The sequence below is a fragment of the Pelmatolapia mariae genome, linkage group LG1 (assembly GCF_036321145.2).
Source record: "Pelmatolapia mariae isolate MD_Pm_ZW linkage group LG1, Pm_UMD_F_2, whole genome shotgun sequence".
NCBI lineage: Eukaryota > Metazoa > Chordata > Actinopteri > Cichliformes > Cichlidae > Pelmatolapia > Pelmatolapia mariae.
The window spans coordinates 16230819-16248223 of NC_086227.1; the positions used below are offsets into that span (position 1 = coordinate 16230819).

The window sequence follows — 17405 nt, forward strand, 5'->3', positions numbered from 1 at the left end:
TTCAAATTAAGCAAAACTGATTACAGTAGATTCACAGGCATACAGGAGATAAAATTTCTAAAAGTACTTTTGACAAGCAAATTTTTATATTTATTTATTATTTAAAAAGTTTTATTGCTTATCCTGAAGAAGCCTCTTGAAAAATGAACCAGTCATGTTAGCACTGCAGATCAGCAAATTCTACGGTAACCAGCTAAACACGAGAATCTCAGGGTGTCACATTGGTGACATTGAAAATCCCATTTTCACTTCATGTGCCACTTGAGTATACATTTACTGTGTGATTGGTCTAGTGTTACACTTCTAAATGTGAGCTAAGCTTGTAAAGGTGGTAGATTAGAAAATGAGAGAAACAGAAGGAGAATGATCAAATGAAGACAGGCAGAATGAAAAGTGATGGGATGGGAGAGATGGGTGCCTTTGAGAATGAGCTGCAGTGGACCATTGCTTTCTCTGGAATAGGGAAGAAGTCAGGAGAGTGGGAACAAGACGAGCAGAGATATTTCACACCCCACGATACTTATCAACCACAGCTCTCAGCTATTTTTTTTTCTTTTTCTCTTGCTTTCCGTCAGTTGCTCAGACTTTCCTCATGCCTCTTTCCCCCAGCCCCTGGCTTGGAAAGATATTACTGACAAGTCAATCTGGGAGGAGTGCCTATTGAACAGCATTTACCCAGCTGTGAATAGGTAGTCCCATCCCCAGCCAGATTCAACTGAGGCCAAACCTCAAATAGGTCCATCAATTGAGCTATAATGAAGGGGCACAATAGGAGCCAGAGAGGCTGTCCACACACTTGTGCGATACCACACACACATGCACATGGCACACTTGCTTCTGAGACAACAGTGTTATAGTCATTAGCAGGACAGATGTCTAGGGACATACTTTCTTTCTCCTTTATAAGAAAAAGAAGAAGAAATTATTCATACAGATTAAATCATTTTTTAATCTCAGATTCTATTTTGTCATACAACAAAAGATTTGAATTTCACTTGACAAGGTCATCATGTACGATTATAGACAGCGAGGATTATGATTTATAGAATATGGAAAGGGAATAAAACTGTAGCATAAATATATTTTGAACAGCCAATTCACGGTTACTAAATTTTTGCGTTGAGTGAATAGGGAGTTTGTGTGTGTGTGGTGACAGCACTGTATGCCCTGCTGGTGGGCTTGATGCGTTTTAGTACTTTGACCCCCCCCGCTCCAACACCTCTCCAGCACATGTTGACACAACCATTACCCATTTGTCCTCATCCACACAAACGTAGCAAAGCTGTCCTGCGCTTCAGATAGGAGGACCTTGTATTGCTCTTTCATCTTAAAGTCAAGTCAGACTTGTATTTGCAGTATTTGCTAGGTCAGACTGTTGAAGACATAACCATTTTGTGTAAAGCCCAACTCTTGCACTCTTCAAGCATTTTAGAGTGCAAAGACTTGTTGCCTTAAAAATCCTAAGAAGAGTAATACTGTGCTTGCTGCAGCATTTGGAAGTGAGCCAGAGCCAAGAGCAGAGTTAAATGCAAACACATCTATTTAACTGTGTTTACACTAACTTGGAAACTTTTTCAGTAAGCAATAATCTCATTAGTTAGGCTTTGAAAAAACTGGTGGGCAGGGTTAACGTTAAAGTAGAATGAACTTTAAGTGCAGCAAAAATGGAGTAGTGTAAAATGCCCAAGGTGGCCATGATGTGAATATTGATTTAATAATATTTTAGAGTAGACTTTATTCACCTTTTCTTGTTTTGTGTTTGCATTTAATATTATGCATGTCAGATACACCAACAGAGTTGCCATTAGCTAACTAATGGTAATAGTTGCAGGGGGTTGAACACACTTTGACCTGACTGAGAGCTCTTAATGCCAACGTCGGTTTATCGGCATTTTATTTCCAACTTAATTTCTTTGCAACAACAAGAGGGAATGGCTCTCACTTTTGCTGTCAAGTTGGAGATGCTCACATCAGCTTTTAATGGATACTTGTTGTGAAATGTAACAATGACCTTGACCACAGCCCTCACAGCTTCAGCAAAGTTGCACGGGAGCAGTATGACAAGCTGGTGATCATGCACGGCAACATGGAGACGCTGTATCAGAACCTGCTGGAGTACTTTGCTATTGATCCTAAGAAGACTTCTGTGGAGGAGCTGTTCACTGATCTCAGCAACTTCCGTTCAATGTTCACTGTGAGTACATGGTACAATCCTTCATTTTATATTTATTTTTGTAATATCTTGTGTGGAGTTGGAGACATTTGCATATTGAATAATGTTTTGACTTTTCATTAAACCTGTCCTGCCATTAAATCCACACAGGGATTAGCACAATATTTGTGTTACAGGAACTTATATATGTCTTAATGTGAAATGAATGACTCAGCCTGTCTCATATTAAGATGTGCTTTTTTTTTAATGGATTTATTTACCATTTAGTACAATGTTACATTAAGAGAAATACTGCAGTGCTAGTTCATATCAGCTGGTGTTTTTAATGCTATTTAAGAGTGTTTCATTTATAGGTGCATTTTCATTTCGTCTCTTGTTAACATATTTTAAGAAATGACAGAATTACTAATACTAAAACTGTGATAGATAAAAAATAGCCCAACATCCATGAAGTTAAAGCCCAAAGCTGTGGCAGCTTATTCTAGATGTGTTGTTTTGTATTTGGTGGTCAAGATTGCATTTACCCCCCAAAAAAATTACAAGCAAAAAGGCAAACCACAAAATAAGTGAAAGATTTGAGTTTTATTTGGGTTTGAGAGGGGGAAAAAAACCTTGAAAATGGGGGTTATTATTTATTTTTTTATTCACTGCCTGTTTTATTACAGAACTTCTACTTCGTTCTGTGTCCTGTGGTAAAATACAAAGCAGAACAGTGCCAGTCCTGTGTAGTCCAGTCCCACCCGGACATTTATGTCATCCCTGAGCTCCGTGCCCTTATCAGTCTGGTGCTACTGTGAGCTCTGGAGCTGCAGAGACCCACTGTGTTTAATCAGCAGGATTAGTGGCACAAGCCACTGGGCGCGACAGATAATAGTAGCTAATTAGCCTACTAAAGTTATTGCCCTGCCCCTAACTTAACATCTACCACACACACAAATGGATTTCATGCCTTTTTGCTTTTTTTTTCTCCCCTCCCTCCCTGCATAGTGATTACTTATACTTTCATTTTTTCTTGTAGCCTGCTGCTTTTTTTTGTTGTTGTTGTTTTCCATTTATGCACTCTTCAGGCAGAGTGGCCGTGGGGTTTTATCAGTATCCTTCCTAGATCAGAATTGACAGAAACTTTAATGAAGCTTCAGCTGCAGTACAAATGCAGCTGCTTTCTTATGGATCATTTTTTGGAAGGAAGGTACGTCAAGATGTGTAGCAACAGAAACTGAAATAACAATATATCCCTGCACATATGATGCAATTACTGTAGGATATGTGAACAGCACAAATTTTATGTTGCTCTGGCTATTGAGCTTGGCTTGTACTGTCATTTTTTTCACCCACTTGTCATTTTGCTTTTCTCTAGCAACGGGGTGTGTGACTGCTGCCCGACCGGCACCTTTGCTATAAAAGAGAATGGGTGTCAGAGCACAAGGGTGCCAATGTTGCAGTGTATGTGAAAGAGTCTTTGGCCCTTCAGAGAGCCCAAATTTTTTCCCAGCTGCCCTGTTTATTTTTATTGATGCTATTGATCCCAGGACTAACATGTGCTGTTATCCTTGGCGCATTTAAATAACTAGAGTTGCCAGAACTGAGGCTAAATGATGTAGATCTGTTCTGTGCATTACTATTGCCTAGTAATAAAAACAGATTTTAACATTTTGTGTTCTTAAAGGTAAATTGTAGCTGAAATCCCTTTGATTTGAAGCCTATGGTTCAGTTTTGAGTTTTGCAGTAGCTTTTATGTTCTGACCAAACATAACAGTTAATGATGCTGCCAGTGAAAGGTGAACAAGCCAAGTGTTATAAAGGCTAGCATTATATGGTCAAAACTCCCAGGATAGCTATTTATTCCCCTGCGATAGGTCAGGGCGTTAGCAGCTTACACTCTCAGCAATTCGTTGAAATGGTCACATCACGGAGACACATCTTAGGAAAAGCCAAGGCTAGGTCAACGAACGTAGGCATACAGTAAATCTAAGCATTGTAACCTCTCGGTCAGATCTGTGTCAGCATTTACCCTGCCGTGCCGAGGCCCATGCTAATAGGTGCGTGCTGTCTCTAGACCACTGCCTGGGGCAAACTGAGCCTTGAACTGTGTGTATCTTGTTGGCAGAATGTGTGTGCATGTTTGTTTGTGCGCATATGTCATTCTGCATTGGCATTTTTTTTTATAGGAAAAGCTGCTTAGTTATTTCACACACAAAGATGTGCACACACAATTGTGCACACACATGCAGCATGCCCAGTCACCCGTAAGAAGGAGACACAGGGCGAGGCCGCACATCTGACAGGAATCCAATTGAGCGTGTCTAATGGCGGACATCCAGGAGAGAAGGAGGGCGAAGCAGACCTGCAGTGATGAAGGAGAGCAGTAGACAATTTTACAGAGCTGGTTCTCCCTCTCTTTATACCTCTACATCACTAGGTCTCTTGCTATTACAGTAACATATATAATTTTTTTTTTTTTTTTTAAATCAAAAGATCTCTCAAAGTCTGTGTTACCTCAGTTCATATTACAATGTTACATTTCAGCACGAAGATAATTGTAGTTGTAATTTTCAATTTTACATTTAAAAACAAATAAAAAATAGTCTTACTTGTGCTTGAAGTTAACATTTTATTCCATTCAGCTGATGTCCCCACTGACATTTTAATTCTTATTTTCCTAATTGCCTCTGCGATTTAGTAAGACAGCATGGCTTCTTCATGCTGGCTGTAATCATAACAATTTTTGTTTTAATAAGGGTGTTTTTGCTGTAATAATCTTCAGCTGCTCATTTCTGTTTTGTTTGTGAAGTTTAAAAGCCATCTTTTTTTATATATAACAGACCCACTTATAGTATTGACCTATTATTGACTCATCATTGTTTTCTTGAATGGTTGGCAGCTTTGAAAGATCTCGATTTAAATAAGAGGTTGTTACGCTTCTACATCCTTCCTCAGTGGATCTGCATAATCATATCATTGTAATCCCCTGCCACTTTTCATAATGAACAGGGGCAAAAAAGAGTATTTGTACTTTTGTACATTCCTTAAAAAAAATGAATGTCTCCCATCATCCTCAGCTGTAGTTTGTGCCTTTTAATAATTGGCAAAGGTTAGCCAGTTAACACATAAAAGAAACCAAACTGTGCATGTTTAAAATATCCCTCTAAACATCATAATATGATAGCATGGATCACCCAACATTTATTGTAAGCTTATAGCATTGTTTCATTCAGAGCCCCACTGTACCAAAGTACAATTTTACATCAAGGCACAACCATGGATGTAGACTAATATTTAAAGGGGGGAAAAAAGTCTGTACTGGTATTTGCACTTATCATTATTCAGTTGCCATTTATGTCTGTAGTTCTTTGCCTTTCTTTCATAAAAGACAAATTATTATATATATAATTTAAAAATTTGTTGTATTTGTGAAGTTAGTTTTAATGTGTAATTTATATATCAAATGCATATATGTTTAAAGAAAAATAGTCCCATCTGTTAGACTGTAAGTGATACTAATTTCATAACTGACTAAACTGTATAGGGCTATTCAGATTCTTTGTTTTAGTAAGTGAAATTGCCTTTTTCATGGAAGAGTTTTGATGAAATTTACATTAGGCATCAGTCATAGCTTGTAACCTGGGATCATTTAATTGTTCCTTACTAAAAATGTGCTGCACATTGGTCATCTTGTTCTTCTCTTTTCTTTTTCCTCATTCTTTCTGTCCTTAATTTACCAGATGCCCATTAAGAATATAGTCATTTGTGAATTGTTGGTTGCTATAAGCAACTCACAGTCATTCCATCAAATCAAAGTTCATTTTGTCAAGTAGTTGGTTTCATTTAAAAATTGTTATAAAAAGAGAGCTCTGAGTGCTTCACAGACATTTGGTATTCATCTCACCCTCTCTTATTCTTCAATACTCTCTTCTCCTGAATTTCTATAAGCCTGTCGAGTGGTACTTATCAATGTTTTTTAGCTGCTATTGTCTACTTATGTGGGTGAGTTTAGTCAAATGTGTTCTAAACCCTTCCCATCATTTTTTCTCGCTGTATTGGCAACACTTTATCATAACTGTTGTAAAAAGATTAGTTGATGAATATATACATTTTACTTATACTGACTGCAACAAACAACAAAACTTGATTTTGATTGCTACTGGACAATTAACTAAGTCGTCTGAGAACGCTTCCATCAAAGTTTACATCTCCTTAGTGTTTGGATTTCTTTTATACATTAAAACAGATTTTAGATTTAACAGAATGCTTCAGTTATTGTCTATTATTACCTGTGATTAATACACTATTTGGACAGAAGTATGGCGCAATCTACACATTAATGTTAGAGGAGTGACTTGGCCGTTGAAACCAATTGCATGAAGCTCCCGGCACACAGTTTTTATGCTGAAGCTTGTAACTATGCCTCAACTCAGTCAGCAGAAAGATGTCGATCTTTTGCACTATGCGCTTCAGCACTCATACAAAATCCCTGTTTTGTTTTGTTACGTTGTCTGCCACTATTGTTATGTTGTTTCCTAAACACTTCCACTTTGCAATAATGCCACTTAGACTTGATTGTGGATTATCTAGGATGGAAGTAATTGACTCGTTGCAGTGGTGGCATCTTATTACAGTACCACACTTGAATTCAAGTGAGCCGTTTTGAATCACCCAATCTTTCACAAATGTTTGTAAAGACGGACTGCATGGCTAGTTGCCTGATTTTATACAGCCGACTTCAAAGTTTAGGAGATATAACCCATTATTTTTCTCCATGTAGTGCATTTCAATATGTTATTCAGAAAATAAGAACTTTTTAAGCATGCAATCTTAAAAAAACACTACTTATAACTTATTTAATGATAAGTAAACATGTAATATAATTTTGATTTTAACAGTACAACAAAATGTACTGAACTTAAATCAAAAATGTTACCTACATATTGAACAATGTTTGCAGATATATTGATGTCAGATTTTTCAGCAGTATTGTGATTTTTTTTTAAGCACTTTGTAAAAGGCACATTTGAAAGCAAAGTAAGCTTTGTGTGTTCTGGGGTAGAAGCTAAAGGCTCTGAACACTTACTTTAGGGCAGTTTTTATCTCATTCTTAATATCAGATCCTCTGTCAGATTTGATTGGTTAGGTCTTGCGTTTTTGCTGGTCCAGTCAAAGATCTGTCTTAAAGCCACTATAGCATTATCGGGACTGTATGTTTTGGATAATTGTCATTGGATCAGGTCACATTTGTATACTCTAGCAGGTTTTCTAAAAAGCCATCTCTCCATTTGGGTGCATTCATCTTGTGGGAGCCGTCTCCCCATTTTTTTTCCTGTTGAAAAGAATGAAAAAAAGGTCATTTTGTAAACTCAGCTCAAACTTCTATATAGCCTAGTAGCTTCCACTGCATCAATTGGGCCTTTGTTTACCATGAAAACCCAGTTGATCCATACCTGCATAGATGACCAGCATCTTCCCAACAGTCCAAAGGACCACTAAAACTCTTCAACCATTTGGTCAACGATGATGATGTGGGTGTTTTGGTTTGTTTGGGATTGTGATGAAATGTCAAGTTAAATGTCAAGTTAAACAATGTAAAGTTACCTGTTGCTGTCGACAGTAACATTGCTGTTTTACATTAAGATTATGACTTAATACTGGCATGAGCAAGCCACCTTCACCCTTCAAACCCAAACTCAGTACAGGGAAAAAACAACAAAACAAGCTGAGTGGGCTTAGACACTTTGTCCATTGTGTGTTTTCCTAAGTTATAACCAACTACAATTACTTTTTATAAATAAGAAAAAACAAAATCTCAAGTTTGTCCAGTGGAAGATTAACACAATAAGGGGCCAACGTGGAGCATTTACTATATAGGATTGCAGTAGTGTTTATATGTAGTTATATAGAGTTAAATTTAGCCATGCAAAAAAATAAAGGATTAAAGCACAGGCTAACAGTGATGAAACCATACCACTGTGTCAGTACTGTATGCAGTTACAACCCTATTATTAGTAATATACACTTTATTTATTCAATTGAAAATTTCTCTGCGCATCAACAAGACCTTTGAAACAATCAAATATACTGAAATGTTTTGAATTCAAGTTGACCATATAATTTCCAACTATAGTCACTTGTATGCCGACATAATAAGATGTTGTCAGTGGGTTTCAATAAGTGATTGCCCCTCTTTAGTGTGCCACTGTAGTTCTCCCCATACTACGCAGTTCTTGTAGTGTCTGTGTATGTGTTTTTGTGTGTATACATTTATGTTGGTTTGATATTACTATTCTATCACTGACCTGCCTGTCAAGCTGAGCTGTGTAAATAACCCAAGTGGAGGGGGGTTTGAGGGGGAGAACTTGGGTGTTTGATGAAAGCCTAGACTCCCTTGCTTTAAGTGACTGGCTATTGATCAGGATGGCAATCGTGCTAGCACTCTATTAAATCATAAGCAGTCTGTCTCTCGGCTGTGGCGTTATTGAGCTATTGACACGATTGGAGGAGTTTAACAACAGGGACTACAGAGCCTGCAGTTACAATAGTTGATGCATACCAGATGTCCTTATAGACGGGTTCTCCCTGAAGAGACTGATTCAAATGAATGACATAAGTTTGGAAGTTTGGCTACATCAGCATGTTTGTAAATGTCAGTAACATTAAGTGACATCTGAAAGACTCAAGACCAGATATTGATTTTAAACAACCACCAGTGTTTACTTGTATAAACTGTACTGTACATAGGTTATTCATGTTTAAAGGCCTCTAGCGAATAATATTTGATCCTGCAAATTCCAATAAAATTCTCTTAGGACAGAAAAATATAATACTTAGGAGCAGAAATATTCTGGAGTACAAGAAGTACTGTACAGCAAACAAACTAAAACTATTGCTATGTCCATGTGGTTGATCAACATAGATATTTGTGTTTGTTGTTCACTTAAACTTGCAAATTAATTAGCTTGAAATCACTAAGCGTGTATACTTAACAAAAAAAATAGTAAACCTCTTTGCTAAAGATTCGATGCTCCAGTTAGCTATCTGGTTACTGATAAAGTCTGCTCTTCTTAAGATGGATTCATTGCTGTTGCCAAAGCCTCAGTCACAACTTTACCAAACGTTTTAAAACAGATTATAGACAGCCCCAAAAAGCTATAAATGGAGAGTCAGGTTATTAGAAATACATCACTCTACGTTAAACTGTTATTTTAGTCACAATAAAACATTGTAAACTCTTTGACATGTTTTCTAACTTTTATGCCTGCTCAATGTAAGAAAGTATCTGCAGTTATTCCATAACAAACTAACATGAACAGGTTATTCTTGTGTAACCATAAACACTTTTTTTAAAGAAACTTCCGTTTTTGGTCATGTTTATTTAACGCTGCTACCCGCACAGAATCCCTTGTAAGCTTTGCTCAGTATCTGTTGTACAGCCAGTTAATATTGAATTGTGTTATGTTTGGTTTACATTTCTATCACACTCGCCTGCTGTGACGTGACTAGATAAAGTTCACATATTTTCATTTTGAGCCTACCACAGTGGCCAGATGTCTGCTGAACGTTCAATCTGTATATGTTAAAACAATACTGGAAGAATTTACCTTTCAAAAATGTTTACACTCTGCAGTAAGGTAATGCTGTCTGTATGTGATGAAAAAGACAAATTATAGGAAAAAATGTAAAACAAAATCAAATTCTACATTGCTACAACTCAAAGTCCAAAGAACAGAATTGCTTGTAATCATCAGCTTCTCTTGATTCCTTGATCATTGTTCCATCAATCTCATCAATCTAGTCTCTGAATTCAGTGATATGAAGTTCGTTTTTTTTGGGGGTTTTTTTTGGTCTCAGAAGACTTGAATCACAGTGCAGCTAAGAAGCTTCATCTGACTTTAGTGGTGCCTGATAAAGATTTCATCAGGGTTTGACTGCTGCCTCCCTCTTTGACAGGCTTAGCACTATTGTAATTAACCCCACTTAGCAGTCCATCATGTTTTCTCTTTTTTTTTCTCCTCCCCTCACATTTTCTCTGTCTCTGCCCCGCAGCAAGCACTGAAAGAGAACTTCAGGCAGAGGGAGACGGAGGAGAAACAGAGGAGAGCGCGGGCAGCAAAGGAGAAGGCAGAGCGTGAAAAGCGGGAGAGACAGCAGAAGAAGAGGAGGTTGCTGGAAGTCAATGCAGGTAAAGACTGCATAATTTGCTTTGCCTGTCAACTCTTGCAACGATAAACCCCTTTCACAGAGCCGTGTGCTGAATCAATCTAGGGTCAAACGGTGTAAGAGATCACTCAAAGACAACGAATCTCATTTATAACATACAGCCCAAATTTTAATGGATTAGAATTGACAGCTATTTTCTCACAATTCAGTTTTCAACACTATAAAAATAAAAACCCCACATCTGTAGAGAAAATCTGTCATCTCATTTTGATTGATGGATGTAGTTAAGTAATGTTTAAAATAATATCCATTATGTGATATTAAAGCGTGTCATAAGGCTTTTATTTTAAACTGTCACTCTGTCCATATCACTCATGTTGAAATTACAGTCTTAACTTTAATTATTTCAAACCAATTAAGCCATCAAATGTAGTTTGCCCAACATGAAACCCGTGCATTATTAAACCACTATTACATAGTAACAGAAATTTGAGACATGAGCTTTATTGTGTTGCTTTATTTTCATTTGTGCCCTTGTAGACAGTGGGTTTTTTTTGTTTTTTGTTTTACAATATTACAAGGATTACAGAAGTTCACTTTTTAACTAACCTATCTTGAGAGGTCAGAAACATTTGACAGGATTCAGAGTATTACTACAACACAGCACTTTCAACTCTTCTTGTTGAAACACAGTGTTTGTAACCTTAGCATATCCAGTCTTTCTGAGCAAGCCAAGTATTATGCCAGTGCCTTTTAAAGGAGATGCTAAAAACTGCCAAAATTAAATGAAATCCTTCTTTATGTTTCAACATTTCAAGATAACTAGGTCATAAACTAGGACACACAAAAAGGTGGTATCTTTTTGGTTCTCAGAAAAAGAGAAAAGCAGCCAAATGCAGCAGAATAAGAATTACTCTACAAAGGAAAAAATAGTTTCTTCTGATTTCTGCTCAGAATTTAGCAGAATGCTTTTTGCTCACATGTAAAAATAAATATAGCCTTTTTATTTTTTTAACACTTTTCAGACAAGTGCTAAATTAGAGTAAAGAATCTGATTTGGAGAAATGATTTAAAAAAAAAGAAAAAAAAAAGACAGTCACTCCTATTGCAGTATCAGAGAAGCTTGCGCTCATGCTTTATTTGACATATTAATAAAAAATGAGTGCACAGTAGGTTCAACAATAATACCACATGCACCATATATCAGTTTATATGTGTAAAACAAGGAAACTATTTTGAATTATTTGGGTGATGGGGCAAGTTTCACAAGCCTTATCTTGTTCAGTTTGTGACTTGAGTGAGTACTGCCCTGTGCAGTATCACTTAAGTGTCATGTGATTGCATTATCTGTCAATAAATGCATTATTTCAAAGTAGTGTATTTCCTCTTTTAAACAAAAGCAAATACTTTAAAACACATCCATCAGAGCAGAAACTCAGTGCACTAGAAGTGAATAAACTGACACATGAATGAGAAAACTTGTAATCTTTCAAATTAAATTCAACGCACAGTTGAATTGCATGAACATGGTCATAAAATCCAATGTGAATGTGAATAGTTACGTGTTTGCGTCTTGCTTTGATAACTTGAAAAAATGATTGTGAGACTTCAGAAAGATGGAAAAGGATAAAAAGAAGATTGGTGACCCTCAAAAAATCAACTGAAATATATTTGCTGCAATAATCAGGAGGTATAGAAGAAGCCATAGTACTACCAATCAGAGCTCTAGCGTCTGCCCTCCTAAAATGACGATATTGACAGTTTGTCACAATCTTTCAGAGACAGACAAGTGCTTCAGACTTGAAACAGGGGTCATCATTGAAAATCAGTTTTTCTATGACAGCTTAGACCATGGCTGTCAAAAATAAGGCCTGGGGGCCAGAATGGGCTCAGCAAAGACTCCAGTATGACCCAGTGAAAGGCTTTGGAAAAAGTGCAATGAGGGCATGGATTGTGAACTTTCTAACTGTAGTTTTACAGATTTTAAAGACCTCCACCATTGCCATTCATACTGCATCAAATAGTTATGCAATAGATAAGCAATTAAATGAAATGACAAAATGAGGTACCAGAACCTTTTGCTTTACACATGTATCGTGCAGAAAATGGAGATGTATTGTTGAAACTGCACTTTGTTTTCTTATATTATGATATTTCATGGATGACCTGTTTAGTTAAATGTCCTTACAATGACAGAAAGGGGTTTTTCACGGGTCTGGCCCACGATTTAAACTTAGTTTGAAATCCCTGACTTAAACAGTGCAAAGGATAGACCATAATGGTAACCCCGCTTAAAAGAAGAAGAAAAAAAGTCTTGTTCACATATTAGGCATTTGGCACATATGCAAGATAAAACTAAAATAAATTTGTGTAATTCAGATGACGTCCAACATATTTGCCATTAACCTTGCAAGGGCTTCTAGAGTGCATGGTTCCTACAATGAAGCATAGAGGTGGGAATGTGATGATAGGGACATGTTGACATTTATAGATTGCACCATGAATGCGTGTTTATGTAAGACAAAATATTTTCTGACAGCATGCCTCCCACTCTCCAGTAGCCTGGTACAAGAATGATATTCCAGCATGATAATACAGCAGATTGCCAAAATCAGAGAAAAAGAAAAAAGGTAAAACTATAACCTGGCTGGTGCATTTCCTGACTTGAATCCAACAGAACACCTTTGGAGTGTTTTTAAAGAGGAAGGTAGAGCAACAACCCCTCCAGCAAAGAACAGCTGGAAAAAATTATCTAAAGAACGACAGAACATCTCTGGAAAAATGTGTGCAGTACTGTACAGTATCCTACATGCGGGAAAACATGGAGTCTGCAACCACAAATAAAGGAGGTGGACAATGCTTGTGTTCAATTTGAAAATGAAGCAGTTACCTGACACTGTTTTAAGTCATTTGACTTTTAAGCGATACTGCATGGGGTGTACAAACTATCCTATAAATGCAGCATCAGTGTTTACTTTGAGTGGTTACATGCTGTGAAAGAAAGAAGTTACTGTTAAACATTCATCATTTATTTTGATATTTTGCATTGACAAATGGACCTGAATCTTATAAATCATTGTCTCCTTTCCAACTTTCAGCAAAAACTGAGAAGACAGCACCTAGCTGTCTAAAATGTTATTCTCAAGAGATACTACTGCGTCTTACACAGATGGAGGCTGTTACTCTGGCTTGTATCATACATTATCCGATACAGGCTGTAGTTTTATAAATCACTATTAAATATTTAAATTTGTATTGTTGCAGCATTTGATGAACATATTTTCACTCAAGGGAAATTTATCTTACAGTTAGAAAGCAAAATCATAACACTCCTCCAAGTGGGAGTAACACTGAAACTATCCCTAGTGAAAGAAGCTCATATCTGTCAACATAAATGCATTTTCAGAAAGTCATAATTATTTAATACTTGTCCACCCGATAGTCTTTTCTTTAACCACTTATTGGCTTCAGTTTTTATTTTAATTCAATTTTATAACACTAATACACTGCATTTGGTCTTTGACAAGGGCACAGAGCAGTTATCTATTCTTTTGCCTGAACCTAAATAATAGGAGAACAAGATTAAAATGTATCTATACGTTTTCCCTAGCAAGTGTTAGTGTCTAAAGACTGGATGAAACCTTCTCTTTCCATGAGCACAGAGCTCCTCAGATAAGATTTGAGAACATTTACACAACAGAACAGCAATATAATGATTAATGAGTCATAATTGCAAATTCAGCAGACGTTTCACTTAAAAAAAAGTATTTGTTACCTCATTCCCTCTTGTTGAGCTGTGCCTATCAGACCAAATTTGTATTATGAGCCATAATTGCAGGTAAGGCTGTTATAGTAGAGTCAACACAGCAATATAAACAGATATTTTGTTACTTATCTGAGAGCGACTTGCCAACAGTATGTGGCTGTTGTTCATTTTATCAAATGTCAAAATGCTAACAAATGTCAGCAGGTGGCTGTTCTCAGACAACAAAAAGCAGGCCTAGACAGACTGTATTTGAAGCTGTGTTTCTCCACAAAAGGACAAAAACCGGGTGCTGGTTTTCACTCAATGCACTTTGCAGTTTTTCTGAAAGACTCAAAAAGTTGGTCGCTCACCCACCCCAGAGTTAATGAAGTCTGACATTACTGTAGAGAATGGGATCTTGGCAAGATAAATATGGATCAGTTGGCTAAATTATTGTTCATTATGAGCCACCATGGCAGCATGTGTGTTTATGGCTAGGCCAATCATTGTGCTAGTGGACGTAGTTTAGCCATGCGTAGTAAAGTCTCTCCATGTCAGCCCTGCTCACTCAGTTGTTATGTTTCTGATTAAACCCATGACAGACATTTGTGGCATCATTGGGCAAAAAATTCTATAATAACCTTTGAGCATATTGTAATTCAAATTGTTGAACAAATGAAAGTCTGGTCAATATTACTGCCAATGTAAATGCACTCATGATGAGAACATTTAGCTGTGAGAGCAGAACCACAATTGTCACAGTTAATAAATACCAAACTAATTTCATAAAGACAATCTCCAATACAAAAGCTCCCATTTTAGCATTCACCGTCTTCTTCAGCGGGAGAAATTGAAGGACCATTAAAGTTTCGACTGAATTTGGATGCTGGAGAACTTCAGCTTAAATGAGCAACAGCGTGTGCAGCAGAGGGAAGATGTGCCGCGTGTACACATGCTGCAATTTTTCTTGGTCTGACTAGTTGTTTTTCTGGAGGCACAGTAGCTCCTTCCACTATTTGGAGGTGCCAGCAGTAGCTGATTGTTTTCACAGAATATCTGACTCTTGTACTCTTGCAAGGATATAGTGACAGCAAGTAAGACAAAAATCAAATCATTTTTAAAAAAGTTACCTACTGCATTTAGAATTTAATAAGCATCCAGTTTATGCTTCTGGTACATTTGCAGTTTGCAGAGTTGTTTTAAATGCCGTCTGTGCTTTGTCAGATGTTGGCCTTCCTCGCAGATGTCTGCAGAATAATGTCCAAAAAATCTGTATTTTATGGCTTCCCTTTACCAGTTATAGTGTTGTCAGAATGCTATTTTTTCCTATTTTGCATAACGTGATGACTGTAGAAGGTGTAATTACACTGGCCTGCTAAGTCATTGGTTGCTTGAAGTGAATATGAGAACTATGCACTGGAGTTAAAATTCTACAAAAATCTTCCAAGCTGCATACAGATCCAGTATCATTTTTGTATTTTCAAAGCGACCCAACTGATTAATTTGAATGAACCAGTTCACTGTCAACTGCTCTCAAGGAAACTGCTGGGAAGTAATTTTTTGTGGACCAATGTACAACGCCCATCTGCAAGGTTTCCCATCCCACACAAGCAAATATGGGATCCATTACTATATAATGCCTTATATTGTACTACTGTTTGTTGTCACTGTTTATCTTGTGGTTGCCACAGCAAAATGCAGAGCAACTGTCACCCCATAACTTTACAGCAATGTAATATCTTGTCCTATTTAAACACATTTAATAACCCTTCAAACGTATGAATGTATTATCCAAACTTCCTTGAAGCAGGATGTCCCCATGAACACACCCTCAGTGCTTTTGTAAATATGTCTACATACACAAGTTTTTCTTATCAAAGTGCTACTATATTAATAATTATTTAACTAGAATTCTCCAAACATAACTCTTAAGAAGGAAATATTTGCCTTATGCCAGACAGTCTGATCCCTAACCGAATTGCTTTTTGTTGCCAATTTTCTTGTTTTTTTTTCTTTTCCCCCCTTTTTACCTACAAGCACTCCTGGTGCCAGAAACACGTTCAACAGTTCAGACCCATTTTCAGTGCCCACACTAAAGCTGGCAGAGCCATTCAGCTTGGCAGTCCTAGCTCTGCAACAGCATCTACAGTCAGCATTACTATGCCAAGCACTGTAGCTCTCCTGTAGACGTTAGGGTGCAAGATCAGAACCACTGTGCTCCATCCAGGCCAAACATACTGCTGTGGCTTTACTATCAGGCCACACCAAGGCCTGTCTTGGCTGAAGGATAATACAAACCACCTCATTTCTCTTTGATCTGGCCTGGGAACACATTTGCCACAGATTTCCTGAAATTTTACATTTTTGAGCTCATCCAGTAAACAGGCATGTTGAATAATTTCAACATTTGTCCTATAGATGGGTTCTCTTCTGTATACTAGACTGTTAATGCCAGCAAAAGAGGTAAAGGCAAAAAATAAAACTACTGCACATAAAACGGTGTTTGTGGGTTGTAGTACTATTGCAAAGACCTGATATGTTAGTTGATTGATTATCAGTGGTCTGCAGGTGTAAGCTTTGAGGTGCTGTGTGTGCAGTTATTATCAAACACTTTATGTGGATAAGGTACTCCTACCTGTTTGTATTGTTCGTGTGATATTTTAGCACAAGAGAGATAGATGGCAAAATTGTTGGATGACATTGAAATTATGAAAATTACTCCCCTTGTTACACAACATGTTAGTTTGAAAGCTGCACACCAAGGTTGAGGAGAAGTGTACCATACCGTACCATGAGGCATATTACTGTCTAGATGCTTTTGTGCAAAGGCCTCGAAAGGCTTGTGATGGTAGAGGTTGGAATGGATTAAGCAGAAACTTGAGAAATCAGAAAGGGAAAACTTTGTGCATTTTTCAAGAAAACTGCAACTTGAATAACAATATAACTAAAATAAAAATGTGTCTAAAAAGAAGACTAGAATGCCCTGGAGTGTGAAAATTGATAATCCAAGTCACAATTACATAGAATCTCTGCTTCTTCTTTGTCCAGGGTTTAGCTACCCATTTAAAACCAAATTTGTGCTATTTGGCTTTAAATATTGTTTCGAAGAAGCCTCGCTGCTTAATTAAACATTTTTCATATTTTTACCTAAGATTTTGATGTACCTCAGATCATTATATCATATGGCATATTAACAGTAGATCACCAACATAGGGCTTTCAGCATCCTTTACTGGCACTGAGCGCTTTCAATCCTTGTGTGAATTTGAAAAACTCTTGCTTGTTTAGTTTGTAAATTACTCCAACTGACAACTTGGCATCTCTTCTTCTTTCCTGCCTC

General features: G+C 37.1%; 1 protein-coding gene across 3 annotated transcripts in view; it reads left to right on the plus strand.

The window, feature by feature from the left end:
• The window catches only part of LOC134627676 (protein diaphanous homolog 3-like), a 168468-nt gene that overhangs the window by 91811 nt on the left and 59252 nt on the right, over positions 1-17405 (plus strand). For all 3 annotated transcript variants that reach the window (XM_063474000.1, XM_063473992.1, XM_063474009.1), the window contains 2 exons: positions 2030-2194; positions 10208-10343. In XM_063474000.1, coding sequence (XP_063330070.1) covers positions 2030-2194; positions 10208-10343 — 301 coding nt within the window. The remainder of the gene's footprint in view (positions 1-2029; positions 2195-10207; positions 10344-17405) is intronic.